This window comes from Podarcis filfolensis (genome assembly GCF_964270895.1).
Source record: "Podarcis filfolensis genome assembly, chromosome: 1".
NCBI lineage: Eukaryota > Metazoa > Chordata > Lepidosauria > Squamata > Lacertidae > Podarcis > Podarcis filfolensis.
This window is the reverse complement of record NC_139604.1, coordinates 17,624,068-17,646,308: the sequence shown is the minus strand read 5'-3', so window position 1 is coordinate 17,646,308 and position 22,241 is coordinate 17,624,068. Positions and strand designations below refer to the sequence as shown.

The 22,241-nt window shown below is 44.8% G+C and overlaps 1 protein-coding gene across 1 annotated transcript in view; it reads right to left on the bottom strand.

The window, feature by feature from the left end:
- Window positions 1-22,241, bottom strand: part of COL5A2 (collagen type V alpha 2 chain) — a 200,002-nt gene that overhangs the window by 106,941 nt on the left and 70,820 nt on the right. The window contains exon 3 of the mRNA XM_083626217.1: window positions 4,176-4,403. Coding sequence (XP_083482343.1) covers window positions 4,176-4,403 — 228 coding nt within the window. The remainder of the gene's footprint in view (window positions 1-4,175; window positions 4,404-22,241) is intronic.

Below are 22,241 nucleotides of genomic sequence, written 5' to 3'. Positions count from 1 at the left end.
TTTGGCCAAAAAAGGTGTGCATTACATTCGAGTAAATACAGTAGCATTGGTTTAGTCCAGGGGTGCCGAAATATTTTTCAAACAGGGCCAGATTTGATGAAGCTAACATGCGTGAGGGCCGACCAAAGTTGTTGAGTTTTTAAGGATTAAAGTTGTTGAGCTTTTTTTGCAATTTGACCCGGAGGTTGTTAAACTTTTTTTTAGGATTTAACTGGAAATATAGACATATACTGCTACAGGGGCCGGATTACATCGACCGGTGGGCCAAATTTGGCCCCCGGAACAGACTTTGGGCATGCCTGGTTTAGTCTAACTCATCTGTTCTTCATAGTTTTGTTTTTCTTGCCTGAAAATATATATAGTGCATCACAGCTCTCCAGTCCTGCCAGGATTATGCCTATTGCAAACCATCACATGCTCAGTAGGGGGACCCCAATAGCAGATGCCATGTCGGGGCACCACTGCACATCTGACCTCCCAACAGTTGAGTCACTGTTGCTTACTGGGAGAGAGAGGAGAGGTTTGCATGGTGCAAACACGCCAGCGGAAATACCACTTTGATTCCGCCAGTGCTCCCAGCCACCTCTCTTCTTCCCTCTCTGAGGAAGCAGCGGCAACTCACCTGTTGGGGGGTGGGAGGTGCAATCCCCTACTGCTACCTCCCCACAAAATTGCCGCCATTTCGACCAATAATCTGGCGAGCGTGGCTTCCCCACTAGAACTCTTACACCGCTGAGGCACTGCTTCTCTGTAATTGGTTGGAAACAGAATTAGAACGACATGCCATGTCATCCAACGATGCCTTCCCTCCACGACTGAGGCCCTTTTATAAAGTTTATCCAGGAGTAAACTTCATTCAGAAAGAAGTCCTTTCAATGTTAATTAAACACTTCCTGATTGCAGGGCCTGACCTCACTGTTGTTTCTTGTTGGCCACAGCTGAAGGATTGGTAATGAATAGCCTCTTAATTATCCTTGAATAGCCTTTCTTAATATCCCGTTGTCAGTTTCCCTTTCTATGGGAAGTTGTAGGGGGATGTAAGACTTTAATTATGGGTTTCTTTTTCCTGCCAGATTGCACCATTTTGCTATACAAAATTAAAAGGAAAGAATGAGACTACAATGATGTGACAACAATATCATGCAGAATGAACTGCACAGCAGGGCAGCAATTCGGGGGGGGGGAGTAAGTTACCATGGAAACAATCTAGGATGGTGTAAACACTGGTCCAGTTGCCAGAGGAAGATAGGAACTGAAGCTATATGTGGCTGGGAATATAGCCTAAAACTTCAAGCATGAACCACATGAGATAGCATTCGGTCTTTGGTGGATGGTCCCTATTTTCCAGGGACAGTCCCAGATTTACAAAAGCCATCCCATATTTTTTTTATTTGATTCCAGAAGGTCCTGCTTTTCCTTGGGACGTCCCTATTTTCACCAGAGAAACATTGGAGGGTATGGAGTTATGTGACCCCCCCAAGCCAAGGAGATAAGTAACTATACAACATTTAGAAGACATCTGAAGGCAGCCCTATATAATAATAATAATAATAATAATAATAATAATAATAATAATAATAATTATTATTATTATTATTTCTACCCCCCCCCCCCAAAAAAAAAATCTGGCTGGGTTTCCCCAGCCACTCTGGGCAACTTCCAACAAAAGATTTAAAATACGTTAAAACAACAGTCCTTAAAAACTTCCCTAAACAGGGCTGCTTTCAGATGTCTTCTAAATGTCAGATAGTTGCTTATTTCCTTGACATCTGACAGGAGGGCGTTCCACAGGGCGGGCACCACTACCGAGAAGGCCCTCTGCCTGGTTCCCTGTAACCTCACTTCTCGAAGTGGAGGGAACCGCCAGAAGGCCCTAGGAGCTGGACCTCAGTGTCCGGGTTGAATGATGGGGGTGGAGACACTCCTTCAGGCATACTGGACCTAGTTTTATTATGTTTTTATATATGTTGGAAGCTGTCCAGAGTTGCTGGAGCAACCCAGTCAGATGGGTGGGGTATTATGGAATAGGACATCCCCGTTTTCATCGGAGGAATGTTGGAGGGTATGCTATTGGAGGCAGTGCTGCCCACCTGGACTGGTTTTTAGTAAGAAGGCAGGTGGGGTGGTGGGCTAGCTGAAGACAGACTGAGATTGATGGAGCCGTGCCTCACTCACTTTAATGGGCCAGCCTCTACTGCACCAAACTGCGTCCCACAACCACCACCACCATATTCACACATGGTGCGTAGTAATATCTCCGCCTAAGTCTGCTTGGGGACGTGGGTGGTGCTGTGGGTTAAACCACAGAGCCTAGGACTTGCCGATCAGAAGGTCGGCAGTTCGAATCCCCACGATGGGGTGAGCTCCTGTTGCTCAGTCCCTGCTCCTGCCAACCTAGCAATTCGAAAGCACGTCAAAGTGCAAGTAGATAAATAAGTACCGCTCTGGTGGGAAGGTAAATGGCGTTTCCGTGCGCTGCTCTGGTTCGCCAGAAGCGGCTTAGTCATGCTGGTCACATGACCCGGAAGCTGTACGCCGGCTCCCTCGGCTAATAAAGCAAGATGAGTGCCGCAACCTCAGAGTTGGCCACGACTGGACCTAATGGTCAGGGGTCCCTTTACCGTTAAGTCTGCTTGAGCCATTTTATCTTTGTGAATTCCTTGAGCCTGAACTGTCCTGAACCACACATCTTAGACTAATGTGTGGGTCATAACTGAATTATCCCCCTGGTTTTTGCACTTTCTGTATGTCCCGGCAACAGGGCCGGCCCAAGACATGTTGACACCTGAGGTGGAGCCCAAAATGGCTTCCTCCTCCCCCCACCCCACCAGGGAAGAAGGGGTGAGGCAAAATCTACATCAGGAACAAGGGGGGGAGAGAGAAAGATCTCTATCAGGGTCTGCTGCCTCTAGTGTACCCTACCAGCCTGGCCTCATGTGTGGACCAGCCCTGCCTGACACTATTTTCAACTCTGCATGTGTTAAAATGTATATTTTGAGGAAAAAACTCTTCTAGAAATGGGTATTCTGAGAGAAAATACGTTTTAAAATATGCAAAAATCAGATCGGTAGTTGGGTACTTGAGGGTACTTGGCAAACTGACAGGACAGCGACGAAGGACCAAGGACTGAAGCGGTTATTCTGTGATATTATGGCAGTGGACAAAGCTGTATGGTAACTTTTGAATATATGTGTTTTAATATAACAATAATCAGTGCTTTTTTCGGGGGGGGGGATGCAGAAGTACACATACCCTTAAACATTTTGTGAATCTTTGTACTTTTGTCCATTTACACTGGTACTTCCGGTTATGAATGGAACCCATTCCGGAGGTCCGTTCGTAACTGTAAACTGTTCTTAACCTGAGGTTGATTTTGCTAATGGCGTCTCTGGCGCGCGATTTCCGCTAGCATCCTGGGGCAAAGTTCGCAACCAGGAGCTACGTCCGGGTTAGCGGAGTTTGTAACCCACAGCGTGTGTAACCAGGAACGTTCGTAACCAGAGGTACCACTGTACTGTATTTATTTTTCCTGATTTTAGCTATAAAATGGTGGTTTTCTTGAGTCAAAATGAGAGTACGCCTAAACATTCTTTTAAGGAGGGAAGCACTGCGAAGAAGAAGAAGAAGAAGAAGAAGAAGAAGAAGAAGAAGAAGAAGAAGAAGAAGAAGAAGAAGAAGAAGAAGAAGAAGAACAACAACAACAACAACAACAACAACAACTGAGGGGGTTTGTGCAGCAATAGGACAGAACAGACTTGTAAGTGACTGGAAATAGACCGATACAACCATATCCTTACCTAGATGGACTGAATTAATTATTGGCTCTTCTGCAAAGGAAAGACTACATGAATCATAAACACATACAACTGCACTGCTCCCTAGGTTCTAGGTCAGGCACCCCCAAACTCGGCCCTCCAGCTGTTTTGGGACTATAATTCCCATCATCCCTGACCGCTGGTCCTGTTAGCTAGGGATGATGGGAGTTGTAGTCCCTAAACAGCTGGAGGGCTGAGTTTGGGGGTGCCTGTTCTAGGTGTTCTGGGTGTGGTGAGTATGCACAAGTGCCCATCTCCCGTGCCACATGGACTCAGGCAAGTGCGTACACGTCGAAGTGAAGCTGTTATATATCCCAGCATGCAACTGGCCCCTGATTATCACATTTGAAGCAATCTTACCAATAGCACCTTCAAATCCATTGCGGGCTGTGTTTGGACACACAGGGCAGCACTCTCCCGGAGGGACCTGTGGATTTTCACATTCCAGAACATCGAGACATTGGATCTCATCGCAGAGAATGGCTCCGCTGTCGCAAACGCAAATCTGGCATGGGGACGGCTTCCAAATGTCTCTGTTCAGATACACCTGGCCATTCTGCGTGCAGGCAACCTCTTCGGTATCTAGTTCTAAAAGAATGGAGAACAGAAGGCAATGTAAGTGGCTTCATTTTACTACACGGTGACAACACAATGTGTCAACAGAATGACAACCCCTCCTGAGGTGCATGTGCTTCTTCACTTGTTTGCGGCATGCAGGAATAGATCCTGGCTTCCTGCTGCGTACAAACCATGAGCCATGGCTTATTTTTTATTTTTGAAAAAGAAAAGCAAGGCAATAGCTCTAAGTAGACTCCGCTACATTAGTTTTTTAAAAGCGTTTAAAATATGTTATATCGCTGAGACACCAGGTGGCGCTGTAGAGTTCCGACTTTCGGCAATGTGATTTCACATTAAGAGGTTTTCCTGAAACTTTTTTTTTTTTTAATGTGTCTAGATCCAGCCCTGGAGTTTGTACCCTAACTCGAGTAAAGATATTCTGCCAATTGTGAAAGCAACCAAAAGTGAAACAGATGTGTTGTTAACTATTACCTACCCACATTCTCACTTCTTGGCTTCCACGACAAAAAAAATCTAACCCAGTTGTTTGAGCTCTGATGCCTAGCATGAGCGGTTAATTCATGGTTCCTGTTACACTCTGTCCTCTGATGTTTGGCATGTGGACTATGGCTCACTTAATGTGTCACCTTCAGAAATGACAAAGTTGTTCAGAATAGAAACAGAGGTTTCTGACTTAAAAGAAGATCTCTAGCTCGCTTTCAAATAAACCACAAAGTTACAGGCCTTGTGCTGGGGCTGCTAAATGTAGATTGTGTACATACCATACATTTAAAGCCCATTCCACTCCCCCCCCCCCAAAAAAAATACTGGGAACTGTAGTTTTCCCCACCACATAGCTGCAACTCCCAGCAACCTTTTTTCCCCCTGTAGTTCTCAGGATTTGGGAGGGTGCTTTAAAAGTATGGTGCATATGAAGCCAAAGTCTATGTACACATTAGTGGCTTAAAATGCAGAGAGGTCATCCCCCCCCCACTTTGTCTCACATTGCATTTGCATGTTGCTGTACACACCAGAGAGGGGCCAAAGATGTCTTCCCCCTTAATGCGCATTACCTGTTTGGTTTTCCCCATACCCCACAACCAGAACCACCCCACTCCTTTTCATGAAGCTGTTGTCTGCACAGGCACTGTCATCCACACATATACTTTATCACATATACAGTCATCAAACTGTTTTTTAAAACTATGAAAAACAAAAGTAACAAATAAAATAGTAGGATCGAAAGAAGCAAGAGAAATTGTTGCCAAAGTGAGTCTGCCTCAGTCACAGGCCAGGTGTTAGAAAGGAAGGAAAGGGAAACAATAATAATAATAATAATAATAATAATAATAATAATCCACCAAGTGGCAGGCGCTGTGGTCTAAACCACTGAGCTTCTTGGGCTTGCTGATCAGAAGGTCAGCGGTTTGAATCTCCACGGCAAGGTGAGCTCCTGTTGCTCTGTCCCAGCTCCTGCCAACCCAGCAGTTCGAAAGCACACCAGTTCAAGTAAATAAAGAGGTACTGCTGCAGCGGGAAGGTAAACGGTGTTTCTGTGCGCTCTGCTTTCTGTCACAGTGTCCCGTTGTGCCAGAAGCAGTTTAGTCCTGCTGGCCACATGACCCGGAAAGCTGTCTGCGGACAAACGCTGGCTCCCTTGGCCTGACAGCAAGATGAGCACCGAAACCCCATAGTCATCTTTGGCTGGACTTAACCATCCAGGGATTCTTTACCTTTACCTACCATCCGGGGCTGGGGCTGCTGAACATTGGCTGTTTACGGGCCATATTTTTAAAGCACACATTTGCTCCATCCAGTTCTGGGAACCACAGTTTGCCCATCACAAAGCTACAACTCCCAGCAACCTCTAAAAGGAATAAGAGGACAAAAGAACACAAGAAGAGGCTGCTGGTTCAGACCCATCTAGTCCAGCACCCTGTGGGGAACCCACAAGCAGGACCTCAGACCAAAAGCACTCTCCCCTCTTGTGGTTTACAGCAACAGGTATTCAGAAGCATTAATGTCTCTGACCACAGCTTGTAGCCATTTAGAGCCTTTGTTGTTTAGTCAGTTAGTCGTGTCCGACTCTTCGTGACCCCATGAACCAGAGCATGCCAGGCACTCCTGACTTCCACTGCCTCCCGCAGTTTGGTCAAACTCATGCTGGTAGCTTCGAGAACACTGTCCCACCATCTCGTCCTTTGTAGTCCCCTTCTCCTTGTGCCCTCCATCTTTCCCAACATCAGGGTCTTTTCCAGGGAGTCTTCTCTTCTCATGAGGTGGCCAAAGTACTGGAGTCTCAGCTTCAGGATCTGTCCTTCCAGTGAGCACTCAGGGCTGATTTCCTTAAGAATGGAGAGGTTTGATCTTCTTGCAGTCCATGGGACTCTCAAGAGTCTCCTCCAGCACCATAATTCAAAAGCACCAATTCTTCGGTGATCAGCATTCTTTATGGTCCAGCTCTCATTTCCATACATCACTAATTTAGAGCCTTATCTCCCATGAATTTGTCTAACCCTCTTTTCAAACCACACAAGTTGGTGGTTTAACTATGCACTGTACTTTAGTCCTGAATCTTCCAACATTCAGCTTCATTACATGTCCGCAAGTTGTAGTGTTATGAGGGAGAAAAAACTTCTCTCTGCTCACTTTCTTCATGCCTTGCAGTATTTTATAAACTTTCATCCTCTCACCTTTTCTCTAAATTTAAAAAAAAAAAAGCAAAAACACCCAAATGCTGCGATTTTCCTACACAGGGATCATTCCGGTTGCCCTTTTCTGAACCTTTCCCCATTCTACAATATCCTTTCTGAGGTGAGACAGTGATGTTTAAAATAAAATTAAATCGTATTCTGGAGTATCAATGGCAATGACGATGACCTCACTGTTTCTCTTTTTATGAGGCTGTTAAAAAGGTAAAGGTACCCCTGACTGTTAGGTCCAGTCACGGACAACTCTGGGGTTGCGGTGCTCATCTCGCTTTACTGGCCGAGGGAGCCGGCATACAGCTTCTGGGTCATGTGACCAGCATGACTAAGCCCCTTCTGGCGAACCAGAGCAGCGCACGGAAACTAAGCATGACTAAGCCACTTCTTGGCAAAGCCAGAGCAGCGCACGGAAATGCTGTTTACCTTCCCGTCAGAGTGGTACCTATTTATCTACTTGCACTTTGCCGTGCTTTTGAACTGCTAGGTGGGCAGGAGCTGGGACTGAACAACGGGAGCTCACCCCGTCGCGGGGATTCGAACTGCCGACCTCCTGATCAGCAAGCCTGTTAGAGGCTGTTACAGGAGGCCAAATCTCTCTTGCCTCCATTGAGAGCACAAGACCCATTGTTGCTATTCCGCAGGAATAGGGTTGTGGGCTCAAGCCCCACACTGGGCAAAAGATTCCCACATTCCAAACTAGATGACCATCCTGGTCCCTTCTCCTTGTGCCCTCCATCTTTCCCAACATCAGGCTCTTTTCCAGGGAGTCTTCTCTTCTCATGAGGTGGCCAAAGTACTGGAGTCTCAGCTTCAGGATCTGTCCTTCCAGTGAGCACTCAGGGCTGATTTCCTTCAGAATGGAGAGGTTTGATCTTCTTGCAGTCCATGGCCGAATTGGGACTTGTGGAGAATTTCTGCAGTTATTTCATTTAAAGAATTTAGTGTGCTACCGCTAGGTGGCAGAAAAAGCCAGCTAATAACTAGGTGGAATTATCTTCTTGCACAGTGAAGGAAAACAGGCCAGCCTTTCATTTGTTTGGACTTATTTGGGTTTGGGTTTGTCTCGGATTATGACTTCCTGCCAAAGCAACTTCTCAGAGTAAATATAATATCAACACTGCTGAGATGCGGAGGGTAATAAGCATTGTGCTTGCTCTCTTCAAGCAGCGATTGCAGCAGTATCTTCTGCTTGCTTATATTAGCGAATGAGGCTGACCTTTGAGAATTCACTCAGGACCTACCCAATGGCTTTTTACCAAGATGACTGAATCATCGCTCACCAAAATTGCTGGGAATATGAGAAACAGAGAAGAGAGAGAGAGAGAAGGACATGACCCAGATTCTCTTACCAAGAACGTCCTCCAGTATGTTCTTTTTTTATTATTTTTTAAGCATTTTTATTAGCAGGGGTGGATGAGAGTAAAAGCAAGCATTCTTCCCTGTCCTTCTAGTTTCCAGACTCTGTGCTTCATCCAAAGCAAGAACAGGGAAATAGATTCTGTTGGATTCCAGCTCCTTTCAACACAAGCATGGCTGATGGTCAGATTCAATAGGAGTGGCAGTCCAATCAACATCTGAAGGACCACATTTTCCCCATCACTGATCTGAAGGCCCCTAGCAATTACTAGTAGTCATTTTTCTGGCTACCAAATCGTTGTTCCCTAAGGCACATTTGAGAAGCAAGAATCTCTCCCCCTTACCCGTTAAATTGATTTGCCATACAAAAGGTAACAGGATATATCTTGGCGTGAGCTGGACTTTCTAGAGAAATGGGCCTTTGTCCACATCCCTTCTCAAGAGCAATTACTTTAAGGATGGAGAAAAGAACATGGAGAGAAGGTGAAAAGGCTTGAATGAAAAGTTGACAAGATGAAGGTATGGAGAGAAGAAATTTAGAGATAGAACCATGAAAAGAGAAGCACACAGTGTGCTAAGGGGACCCACAGTCTCACTTGGGCAGTGGGCACATCATGCATTTAAAGCACATGATTTCCCCCAAAGAATAAAGGGAACTATAGTTTACCCTCACAGAGCTACAAGTACTCTTAGCAAACTGCAGTTGCCAGGATTTGAGGGGGGGTGCCATATGCTTTGAACCACAGGCTTGTGGTTTAAGGCTGCTTGATATGTTCATACAACTTCTGTCCCAAATCACAGGGGTTTGGTGTTGGCTACAGACATGGAATACAGTGGTACCTTGGTTGTTGAACTTAATCCATTCCGGGAGTCTGTTTGACTCCCGGAACTGTTCGAAAACCAAGGCGTGGCTTCTGATTGGCTGCAGGAGCTTCCTGCACTCAATTGGAAGCCGCATCAGCTGTGCTGGACATTCAGCTTCCAAAAAACATTCGCAAACTAGAACACTTACTTCCGGGTTTGCGGCGTTCGGGAGCCAACTTGTTCGACGACTAAGCCATTCGAGAACCAAAGTACCACTGCAGTTAATCTCACCCACCTTTATCCTGCTTTAATATGGCAAGTTAACAGATAAATAGGTCTGTTTCACTGGACATGTGAAATGAGTAATTATGTAGTGAGAGAACAATGCAAATTCACTGAAAATTATGTGGCTCATTGTAAGCTTGTGGGCAAGTTACTCTCAGCCCAACCTACCAGCCCAGGCTGCTGCTAAGAATAAAATGGGATAAAAATAAAATGGGATAAAATGGGATTAAAATAAAATGGGATTAAAAACTATATACAGTACAGTGGCCAGGTTAAGAATTGGGTTCTTCGGGATAAGAACTTAATTCATTCTTAACCTCAGGTTAAGAACTTAATTCGTTCCGGAGGTCTGTTCTCAACCTGAAACTGTTCTTAACCTGAGGTACCACTTTAGCTAATGGGGCCTCCCGCTGCTGTCGTGCCGCCGGAGCACAATTTCTGTTCTCATCCTGAAGCAAAGTTCTTAACCTGAGGTACTATTTCTGGGTTAGTGGAGTCTGTAACCTGAAGCGTCTGTAACCTGAGGTAGGTAAAGGTAAAGGGACCCCTGACCATTAGGTCCAGTCGTGACTGACTCTGGGGTTGCAGTGCTCATCTCGCTTTATTGGCCAAGGGTGCCGGCGTACAGCTTCTGGGTCATGTGGCCAGCATGACTAAGCCACTTCTGGCGAACCAGAGCAGCGCACGGAAACGCCGTTTACCTTCCCGCCGGAGCGGTACCTATTTATCTACTTGCACTTTTTGGTGTGCTTTCGAACTGCTAGGTTGGCAGGAGCAGGGACCGAGCAACGGGAGCTCACCTCGTTGCGGGGATACGAACCGCCGACCTTCTGTTCGGCAAGTCCTAGGCTCTGTGGTTTAACCCACAGTGCCTAAATATTAAATAAAGTCGAAGGAAGAAAACAGTATGTCTGCTTACCTTATTTGGTAGGCGGCGTTACGGCCAGGCCCTGTGTAACCTGGCCAAGGGTCAGAGACTGGCATCCTCCCCACTACTGCCTCCCCGCGCTGTTGGCACTGGGCGGGGTCCCGCTCAAGGGGCAGGCCTCGCCAACCTATCAGCGCCGACAGGGGCGTGTCCACAGGGAATTTAAACTCTGACGCGGTGAGGGAAGCACTATTATCTTAAAGGCACCACTGCATTCCCTTCTACAAACCCTCCTCTATTTTTTTCACCTCCCACCCCCGTCTGAATTTCATGCAATAAGCGTCAATGAATTAATCTTTGTGCATAGCAAACCAGAAGTGCAGAAATAAATCAAAGTGAAAGCTGCTATGCGAAAGACGCTCCACAGATGTGCTGTGCAAAGAAATGAGATATACTGTTTAATAATCCTATTGCCACTCTACTGCACCACCCATGTGCCTGAGCCAGAGGTTGCAAATGAGATTCTAGTGGCTAAGATTCATGGATATGCCAAAATGATTATTCCATCATTAAGCATTTTTATTGATTTCATTGAGAGAGAACGTTAGGAGTGTTCTGCCTAAACTTAGCGGGTGCCCTAGAAATGCCCTCCAGATGTTGTTGAATTGCAGACACCATCATCCCTGGCCATTAGCCATGCTGGATGGAGGGTGATGAGAGCTGAAGTCCAACAAAATCCAGATAGCCATAGGTTGTCCATCGACCTATGTCCTAGACAATGACCCATATTTTCTGCCATGGAGTTCAGAGGCAGATCTGCAGGAGTTTCTGAACAGATGAGTAGATATGGACAACACTGGCTTGAATGAATGAAGCCTCTCACGATGAACCACTCCAGAAATGATCTGGCTAGTGTAGCTTGGAGTTTACTGTCATAAAACTCTCTAAAGGGAGAGATTTGCATTTTGTGTGACCTTAAGTTCAAAGGTTTCCTACCTCAGGAGAACCAGCACATGTGCCCCTGAGGAAATGCCTGTGAGATGAGATCCTATTACAAATTTTTACTCCTGTACATCAGGCGCACTGGGATCACCACATGCACTTTGGCACATCACATGACAGAAAGTACATGGTCTCCAACTGCCCTGAAACTGCCAGAACCGTTACGAATACCCTTTGGCCAACATGGTTCCTCACTATGTCCCAAATTCTGCAAGAAGGGAAAGGGAGTGGGGAAGGGGGGGCAGGGGGGAGGAAGAGGCCAGTCGCCTCACATGGGCATAGTCAGTGGGACCCATTGGGAGGGGAGGGGGCAGGGTGGCAGTTGCTGCACTGCGCTCCTCAGCTTGTAGTGCTCAATGTATCCGACTATGGTGAAGGTGGGGGCACAAGAAGCCTGTTGTTGTTTAGTTGTTTAGTCATTTAGTTGCGTCCGACTCTTCATGACCCCATGGACTCCTGTCTTCCACTGCCTCCCACAGTTTGGTCAGACTCATGCTGGTAGCTTCGAGAACCCTATGCAACCATCTCGTCCTCTGTCGTCCCCTTCTCCTTGTGCCCTCCACCTTTCCCAACATCAGGGTCTTTTCCAGGGAGTCTTCTCTTCTCATGAGGTGGCCAAAGTATTGGAGCCTCAGCTTTAGGATCTGTCCTTCCTGTGAACACTCAGGGCTGATTTCCTTAAGAATGGATAGGTTGGATCTTCTTGCAGTCCATGGGACTATCAATAGTCTCCTCCAGCACCATAATTCAAAAGCATCAATTCTTCGGCGATCAGCCTAAGGGGGCACAATTCAAGCAGACACACAGGGGCCACTGACCACAGACACTACGTTACTGGCGCAGAAGTGCCGCCTTGTAAACACCCAGCCCAGGTGCCTCTTCTGACATCCAAGGCAGCCTGATGAAAGCCTTGCGGTTTTGCTATATATCATCCCGCATATAGCCAAGACATTTACCAGTATGGTACATACTCCTCTTGGCAACAACTGTTGGGGTGTCAGGGTGCTGTCAGCAGCTCCCGGCTGGTTGCCCAGGAAAGTATAAAGACAAGGAAAAGTTTCTTACAGCCCTTTTTTATTTTAATCTTTTCAGAGAGAGGCTACAGAACCCAGTCTCTTGGATAATGGCGTTGTCCGGAGTGAATCTCCCCCCCCCCCTTCTCTCCCACTTCCTCATTCATCATCATCATCGCCTCTTCTACGGGTGCCCTCTGTCTTTGAGCTCTTTGCTCTCCTACTTCTAAGGCCTGCCAGGTTCTGGGAGATGGAGGGTCTGGAATGCTTTCTGATGACAACATGTCAGCCAGGTGTCGCTCCTCCTCTCCCATGATTTTCCAACTTTTTCCCTCATCTGCCTCTAAGCTGCGACCTCCCTCAAACCCCTGTTGTAAGGCCCTGAAACCTTATGATGAAAAGCAGCATCTAAATCTAATATCTAAATCTAATAAATTAAGAAATAGTCCAGGTCAGGCATGTTCAAAGTCCGTTTTGGGGGCCTAATCCGGTCCCCGTGGCAGTATACAGTATGTCCTGTGGTAAAATCCCAATTAAAAAAGCTGAACAACTTTGTGGTAAAATTGTAAAAAAAAAAGCTCAACAACTTCAATCCTAAAAAAACTTTAACATTCTAAGGCCTTTTAAATGTGTTTGTGGGAAAGGAGCTATTGGGATTTCTGTTTGTTAGTTTGTTAGTTTGTTGGTTTGTTAGTTTGTTTTATTTTTTATTTTGTGTTCTCCTTTCATATTTTACTGTTGGGAACCTCCATGTGATCTTCGGATGAAGGGCAGTATACAAATTTAATAAATAAATAAAAACATATAAATAGAGAGGCCTGATTCAGCCGTCTCTTCTACTGTTCTTATGGGGCAGTACCCCATCAACCTCAGTCTGCCTGCCTCCAGCTCCCCATATGCCTGCCTTTGTGCTTGCAACTACTCAACAGGGTGGCCCTAGCCCAGGCATAGGCAAACTTGGCCCTCCAGATGTCTTGGGACTACAGTTCCCATCATCCCTGACCACTGGTCCTGTTAGCTAGGGATCATGGGAGTTGTAGGCCAAAAACATCTGGAGGGCCGAGTTTGCCTATGCCTGCACTAGCCTGTCAGCTCCCTCCTTCTTAGTATCAGTGTTTCCTTTGTAGAATTGATCAAGGAAGATGATGGGGACAAAACTTGCATGAGGACTCAGCTATACAGCTGCAAATAAAAAGTTTTAGGTGTGTTTTAAGTGCAATATACAATGTGACACCAGATGGCGACAGCGAGCGTTATGGAAAATTCAATGTATTTTTTCAAAAAGCATATTCAGAGCAATTAAAATATGTATCTAGGCTCAACTGAGTAGGCCCCCCTCTGCTTCCCATGCTATTGGTCCCAATACGCACCAGCGATCACTAGAAGGAAGGGCTAGAAGTTGCAGTGGTGGGTGACAATGTGGACTTCACATTTCCATGCAGCAGAGGCCTCACCACAACAGCAAGCAAAATTGCTAGTGCAGAGAAGAGTCAAGTTCTGCGACATGTTCATTGTTCTCTACATTCTGACAGGGGACTGAGGAGGAGACTGCGTGCTGGATTCTAATTTGATTCGAGATTCTGAGTGCCTTCCAAAATGGCCACTGTCCAAGGACTTTAAGAAACTCAAGGCTAAATGGCAGTCCAAGTCATCTTCCCATCGATGGTTATCTTAACACACTCCTCTTCCTCTGCTATGAAAATACACAAAACTGGCTTAACCCAAAATCATCACCAGGCACACAAAAATGAATGTTTGCACAATCATTTCAACTGGGGGCAACACCCCACTGCCAAAACTCTGAGAAGTTATCATTTGTATGCAGCCACCGATGGCTATGGAGTTCTGACATACAGTACAGTGGTACCTCGGGTTAAGAACTTAATTCGTTCTGGAGGTCTCTTCTTAAACTGAAACTGTTCTTAACCTGAGGTACCACTTTAGCTAATGGGGCCTCCCGCTGCCACTGCGCCGCCGGAGCATGATTTCTGTTCTCATCCTGAAGCAAAGTTCTTAACCCGAGGTACTATTTCTAGGTTAGCGGAGTCTGTAACCTAAAGCGCCTGTAACCTGAAGTGTCTGTAACCCGAGGTACCACTGTCCGTTGAATTTTGCTGGGGGTGGAAATGAACCCAACACCCTTTTCTAAAATAATGTTAGGACATGTCAAATGCACCCAGGTGAAATTAAGCATTTATGATAGCCCTCTTATCATTCAGCTTCCAGCGCAAATCAGATTGTATAAAATCTAGGTGGAGAAAGAATTCCCTTGTGGAATTCCAGCTATAGGATAGATAGATGATAGATAGATAGATAGATAGATAGATAGATAGATGATAGATAGATAGATGATAGATAGATAGATAGATAGATAGATAGATGATAGATAGATAGATGATAGATATCATTCCAGCACTCAAATTCCATTCTATATTCCAGTACATCCCTGAACCATTAATAAACAGGAGTCACAGAGTCTGAAGTGGGAGGAGAATATATGAAATCGCAAAATAAATAATATTCAGCTTCACATATTTCTGGGGCTGAGGGGTGGCTCACATTAAGCACAACTTAAAAGATCTGATCAGTAAAAATAACTATTGTAAGGGGAAAATTCAACCCCATACTACGTCATTGTTAATTCAGAGCAATAATTTCAGCTTGCTAGGTGGAATGAACCCACCATCCACCCCATGTCACCCTGGGTTTTAGCCCAACCCACTCAGAACCACTTTGGGGAATATGGGGAGACACAGAGGAGGAAAGCCCCATCGGACAACTTGTGTGTTCCATTATCCTTGTGTGGGCTTCCCCTGGAGGAAACTCATTAGTTTAATCATCCCCACTGATTTCGTATCATTTGAGCTGAAAACATGGAGAACAGGTAAACATCTGAATGCCCTTTCCTTGCCTTTGTCCCATCACAATCTCCTGAACATATCAGAATGGCCGTTTATCAAATAAGAATTTGACCCCAGCTTTAGAACTCATTTCTTCTAGAGATCCTGCAAAACCTGACCAGAGTCCAGAAAAATAAATATTTGTGCTGTGCTTCAGACACGATAGCACAGATGCAGTGTTGTCTTGTAGAATACTACACATTGCTACTTTTCTTCCTTCTAAAGCTTTCTCAAAGCCAACATCCTCCCATTGAAACGTTGCCCTAGCTCCATTAGCTCCATCTGAAATGAAACATTTGATACCAAAACTCTCTGCTTCTTCTTCGCTACATTCCCCACCTATCTGTTGTCTTCTTTCCCTCAGTGCCCCCTGCACTGCTTCAATTTACATTGCAAGTTCTGTTGGCGACTGGCAGGATGCTGACAAGTGGGAACCAGGAGAAGGGGAGCTGGAGAAAGGGTCAGTGATTTGTGGGGAACTGTTCCTGCCAGGTGGGAAGAGCCGGAGGCAGGGGAAGCTTCAGAGCTAGAGGGTGGAGCACAAGATGGGTTGGAAGAAGAGGAGTCAAGGGCAGGGCAGGCTCCCCACCGTCTTCTGCCCCCACCGTCTTCTGCACCATTGTCTCCTAGTACCATGAGCAGACTGAAAAGGGATGAGCAGAGGAAGACGCCATGCAGGCATAGTCTCCAGCTGCGTGCATGCAGCCCATTGTGGGAAGGTTTATTTAAATAGTTATCCTTTGTTAGGCATAGGAAACCACACATTATCAAACAGACACCATATACAAATTGTGCAAAATATGAGCTCAACATAACAAGGTTTGTCAGATCTTTAACTCCAGAGAAAATCAATTTGCATAAATAATACAATAAGCACTACCTAATCTCCGATCAATTAAGAACCACTAATTGTCTTTATAATGACCCAGTCTTTCTACATGGACAGCACTCAGTATATAAACTGTTAGGAGGTGATCTCCTGTTGCTCCATAAAGTTGAGACCTGGGAATAGCTGCCTAGACACTAGATAGGTGTGTGAATTCGTTAACTCTTTGACAATAGCGTTAACGAACGTGTACGTTCCTTTGGCTGGGAAGCACCTTTGACAAGTTCCTAGGAGTAGGGATCTGTCTTTTGCTGAGGTTAGCCCAGGGTTGAACAATGTAGCACCCTCCAGATGTTGTTGGACTACAATTCCCATCAGCCCCAAAATGAATGATGGAAGCTGTAGTCCAGCAACACCTGGAAAGTACCATATTGGCTACCTCTGTGGCAGTTTTCCAAATGTCATATACACTATTGATAATATGTGACATTTGTTATTGTTGTTGTTTATTAAAAGCAGCCCTCGTTATCTGCATTTTTCCGTATCAATGCAAACTATTGTTTGCAAGGTATTTGCAACCAGCAGATCCTTTGAGAGGCTGGTTGCTGTTGTTGTTTTTAAAAGAATCTTTTAAAAAATTATTATTTGGTTCTATATATTTTTCCATCCTGAGCTTTTGGGAGAGGCGGGGTAGGAGAAGTTTAAAATCAAAGTATTAACGCCTGCAATCTAGCCATTCCCCCCCGCCCAGAATGCATTTCCACACAATGGGCTCAAGTTTTGACCTAGATGGTTTCCCTCCTTCTCTCCCATTTTCTAAAAATACGGTCTCCTAATTAGAAAGTTCTGCCTACTTCACAGAGAAGATGGTTTTGATTCAAGCTCCAACATGCTCAGCTGAAGAGCAAATTACAGCGCTTGCTCCTGCTGTAGCTGGAAAAGCCGCATGAATAACTTGCTGACTGCACAGCAAAACTATTCATCTAATGTAATGCTGGGCCTGTGGGAAATTTAAAAAAAGAAAGAAAGAAAGGGCAGCAAGAAAAGCTGCAACAATGCCAAGAAGAAAAACTCAGACTCCCAATTTCCTCTTCGGATTTGCCCAGCTCACAGTCAGCAAGTTTTTATTCCCTGCTGACAAAGAGCAGGCTTTCTGACATCCCACGGTACTGAGGATAAAAAGACATCAAGGCTCTGACAGGATTATGTAAAATGCTACCTGGTATAGCATTCTAACCACTCACACAGGGAGAAAGTGCCACTTGCCAAAGAAAGTGCACACACAATTCTCGTTTTTGCCTGCAATCTCACAAGCACACATACACACTTACTCCTGAGTAAACTGATTAGTGTGCAGGTTAACATTGATACATACATATATAGATAGATAGATAGATAGATAGATAGATAGATAGATAGATATAGATATATAGATATATTTGGCAAGCCGTTCTGAGAGCCTTTTTGAGATGACTTGAACAAATAAATAATGAAATATACATTTTTTAAAAAACCAGAAGCATTTTTACTTGGTATTATACGTCAGGACATTAATAGGCAAGATGTTAAATTGTTTCTATATGCAACAACTGCGGCAAGAGTATTGTTAGCCCAGAAATGGAAACAAGAAGAAATTCCGATGAAAGAAGAATGGCAGGCGAAATTAATGGACTGTGCAGAATTGGACAAAATGACAGGAAGGATTCGAAACCTGCGGGACCAGAGATTTACAGAAGATTGGAAGAAGTATATGAATTATTTGAAGAGCAACTGTAATCAACAAATTGCGCTAGTAGGACTACAGGAAGTTTTGTAAGGAGAAATATACGAAGTGTTACAAAGTAGAAAAAGATAGAGATATTGGTTACGAGTTTGAAATGTAATAGGGAAGATAAGAAATGCATACTGAGAGATTAGACTGGAAAATTTTCAGACAGGATTGATGGAAGTCAAAAATTTGAATAAGATGAAAAAGTATGTTTAATTATTGTTGAAAATGATATGTTAAAAAAACTAATATGTGTGTGTGTGTGTGTGTGTGTGTGTGTATACAAATAAATAATGATAAACACATAGACAATCCAGCTGAAAGCATTCTTCCTTCGGAATGTTCTTTAACGCAGGCTTCTCCAACCTGGTGCCCTGCCGACGCTGGGAATGATGAGTGTTGTAGCCCAAAATATCTGGAGGTCACCCAAGTTGGAGAAGGTTCCTTTAATAGAATGAAAGGGGCCCCAGACCTCTGAAGCAGTGCGGTAAATGGCGACAGTGCCTCCTCACAGGCCCTCCAACCCTTTTGAGGGCAGCTGGAGCAAACAGTGAAGTGGTTTTCAGAAGAGCGACTTGTGGTCAGTTGCCCCCAAGATTGGGGAGCCGGCACACAACACACAACGTCCCACACATCTCCCAACGCCGGGACCCTCAACACTGGGGGGCTGGGCCCCCTTCTAACAAATACTGAGGGGGCTAAAGATACCTCCACCCCCTAGAGTAGACACACCTGATCATGATGACTGGGAGCAAAAGGGGAAATCCCACGAGATTTGGGATTTCACATGAAATTTCAAGTTTTAGAGTAGGCCTGTATAATGCCCCTCTCGACATGGCCTCTCCTCAGTCAGGTTAGCAGACGGCATGCTCCAACCATACCCAGTGTCAGATTTATGTATAAGCTAAACAAGCTATATCTTAGGGCCCCATTCTCTTGGGGGCCCCCCAAAAAATTAAAGAAAAAAACTGGATGTACATTTCCAAAATGTAAGTTCAACAATTACTTTGATAAAATACATATTTTTTTAATGTGCAAATGGCATTAAATACCTATTAGGTCCATAAATTACCATATAGCATATATTCAACACAAAAATAGCAACAAATTGTTGTTGACAAAGGACAGCTGGACATATAAAGGGCCCCATTACCTTCAGTAGCTATGGGCCTCGTCAAACCTAAAGCCGGCCCTGCCCATACCCTATATAAAGATTTCCTCAGGTTTTTGTGGCGCTGTGGTCTAAACCACTGAGCCTAGGGCTTCCCGATCAGAAGGTCGGTGGTTCGAACCCCCACGGCGGGGTGAGCTCCCGTTGCTTGGTCCCTGCTCCTGTCAACCTAGCAGTTCGAAAGCACGTCAAAGTGCAAGTAGATAAATAGGTACCGCTCCGGCAGGAAGGTAAACGGCATTTCCGTGCACTGCTCGGGTTTCGCCAGAAACGGCTTAGTCATGCTGGCCACAACCCGGAAAAACTGTCTGCTCCCTCGGCCAGTGAAGTGAGATGAACACCACAACCCTAGAGTCGTTCACGACTGGACTTAACTGTTGGGGTCCTTTACCTTTACCTTTACTTTTGGAACCCAGAAACATTTTCCCATGCTGTCCTGATCAGCCCTAAATGGGCATGTTTTTCGCCTTCCATGGCTTATCATGGGTAAATCATTCTTGCTGAATAATCATCTCAATCTTACACACAGTATGGTGAAAGCAAGCCAGAGATTGGGATGGGCTAAGGTCATTAGGATGTGTAGTTATTTCCCAATCTCAATGCTTTTGTAAAAAGGGTTCGTTTTTAAAGTAACCCAGGGAGTTAAGATGCCCAACTTATTTTGACTTTTGGAATCTAAAATCCCATTTGGATCATGTTACAATGATTTGTTTGACCTGCAAAGCCAACATTTTCCAGGAGGCTGATTTGGAATGAAACTGCTTATAGCTAACAAAACCACTTTCAAGATTTAGATATAACAACAAAACTAAAGGCAGCGGTGATTTTTGATTTTTTATTTTAAGCTGCAAAAACGAAAGAAGGTCATTTTACAATCACAGGGTTGTCGCATGGTTTTCAACACATGCATATTAGTTATTGTTCTTTTTCTTTTAGGATTACTGTTTCTGGGACACAGGAAATGAAAGAAAGGTTTTACTTTAGGCTATGGGGCCCTTATTATTAACATGTGGCTCCTTGCATTGGGATCAAGTATTATGAAACTCTCCACTACGTCAGACAGAGTGTCTCCGTGAAACATCCACATCCGAATTAGAATTCAGGAAAGGATGTGCACTTTGAAACAAATCACCATATGCTTTGCAGTTCATCTATCATCTATTTCTGTACCACAAAAGGCAATCTTCTGTCTACTAGTAGCATTCGTTATTTCTCCCTATCCATTCAGTTTAATCCTTTACAAAACCAAGGGGCAGGTTTATTAAGGAAATGTAGGCATGACTAGTGTTATGTACTAAGCTTGGATCCTAGAACAATAGGCAGGTAGGATCCTAGAATGCAACAACCTGATTGGCTTGCAGGAGCAGCCCAATCAGACAGCAGGAGGAAGTTAATCAGCCTATTAGGCTGGTAGAATCCTAGGATGCAACAACTGATTGGCCTGCACGAAAAGACCAATCAGGCTCCAGGAAGGAAACAGAATCAACCAATCAGACAGGACTCATTGTGTAAATAATGTATATAAAGCCTGAGGTTTAGGGGGAAATTCATTCACTGTTTTTCGAGCTGCAATAAAGAGCATGAAATCACTACGCAACTCTGAGTATATTTCACTGGTGACAGAAACTCTTCAGTTTCTGTTAAGTATCTGAGTCCTGTCTCTATTTGTGACATAATCCATTCTGGAGGTCGAAAAGGGTCACTGGAAGAGGTGCCATTGTGAACAGGCGCAGGCGGCGATTGCCCACTTCTGCACATGTGTAAATAGCAATTGCCCACTTCTGCACATGTGCGGACGGCAACTGCCCGCTTCTGCGCATGAGCGAATGACAATTGCCCGCTTCTGCACATTTGCGAACACCAATTGTCCGCTTCTGCACATGCGCGAATGGTGGCAAACCCTCTGGTTACTTCCGTGTTTGCCACGGTCGCGACTTGAAACAACCGTAAGAACAGGCGGTGGTATGTAGAGTTTTGACTGTACACTCATACGTGATGGTATTTATGAGAAACAGCTACAAGAGACAGCAGAAAATGTTCTAGCAGAAGCTATGTTAATGCCACCTGTTTAAGTTGCAATTCTATACTAACTTACCTAGCAGTAAAGCCCATTGGACTCAATGGGGCTGACCTCTGGGTATAGACATACACAGTGCTTTTTTTCTTTAAAAAAATGTTTAAGAGTACTCTCATTTTGACTCAAGAAAATCACCATTTTATAGTTCAAATCGGGGGAAATAAATACAGTAAATGGACAAAAGTACAAAGATTCACAAAATGTTTAGGGTACCCCTGCGTACCCACAGAAAAAAACCACTGCACATATAGTAACTTTTACCCATTTGGTGCCCTCCCATACATTGAGCTACACTACTGCTGTGCTGGCCGGGGCTGATAGGAGTTGTGATCCAACAATATCTGGAGAACACCGGGTTGGCAAAGACTGGTGTATATGATTGTCCATTGGGCACTCAGCATGCTCTACCCCAACCTTCAATGCAGCTCTCAAGAGAGCTTCTTGGTATCTTTGTACGGCTGTGCTTAGAAGCTTTTACTGTGCAACCAGGAACCCTGACAATACAGTTAGAGAGTGGCTAGAAGCCATTTTCAGACCTTCCTGCTATGTGGGCAAAGGTGTCCTGTGGTGGCAGGGCTTGCCTGATCGACCTTGCTGCCCTCTTCACTTTGGAAAAACAAACCTCTCATTGAACAGTTTTGTGATGGGCTCCTCCATTATGAGGCCTTCAGAGAGCATGGTAGCATAACAGCAGAACTGTTGCAATGTCAAGCTTCTTCTTTAAAACACACACACATGACTTTGACTATCTTTTTTTGTACAGTGGTATCTTGGGTTAAGAACTTAATTCGTTCTGGAGGTCCGTTCTTAAACTGAAACTGTTCTTAACCTGAAGCACCACTTTAGCTAATGGGGCCTCCCACTGCACCTCCACCACACGATTTCTGTTCTCATGCTGAAGCAAAGTGCTTAACCCGAGGTGCTATTTCTGGGTTAGCGGAGTCTGTAACCTGAAGCGTCTGTAACCCGAGGTACCACTGTATTTATATTCGTTATATACTGTATTTTATTTTAATACAATAAAAATACCTTAAGAAATAAAAATCAATATGAACATTTAACATTATGGATGTTCTGCCTCCCATATTCA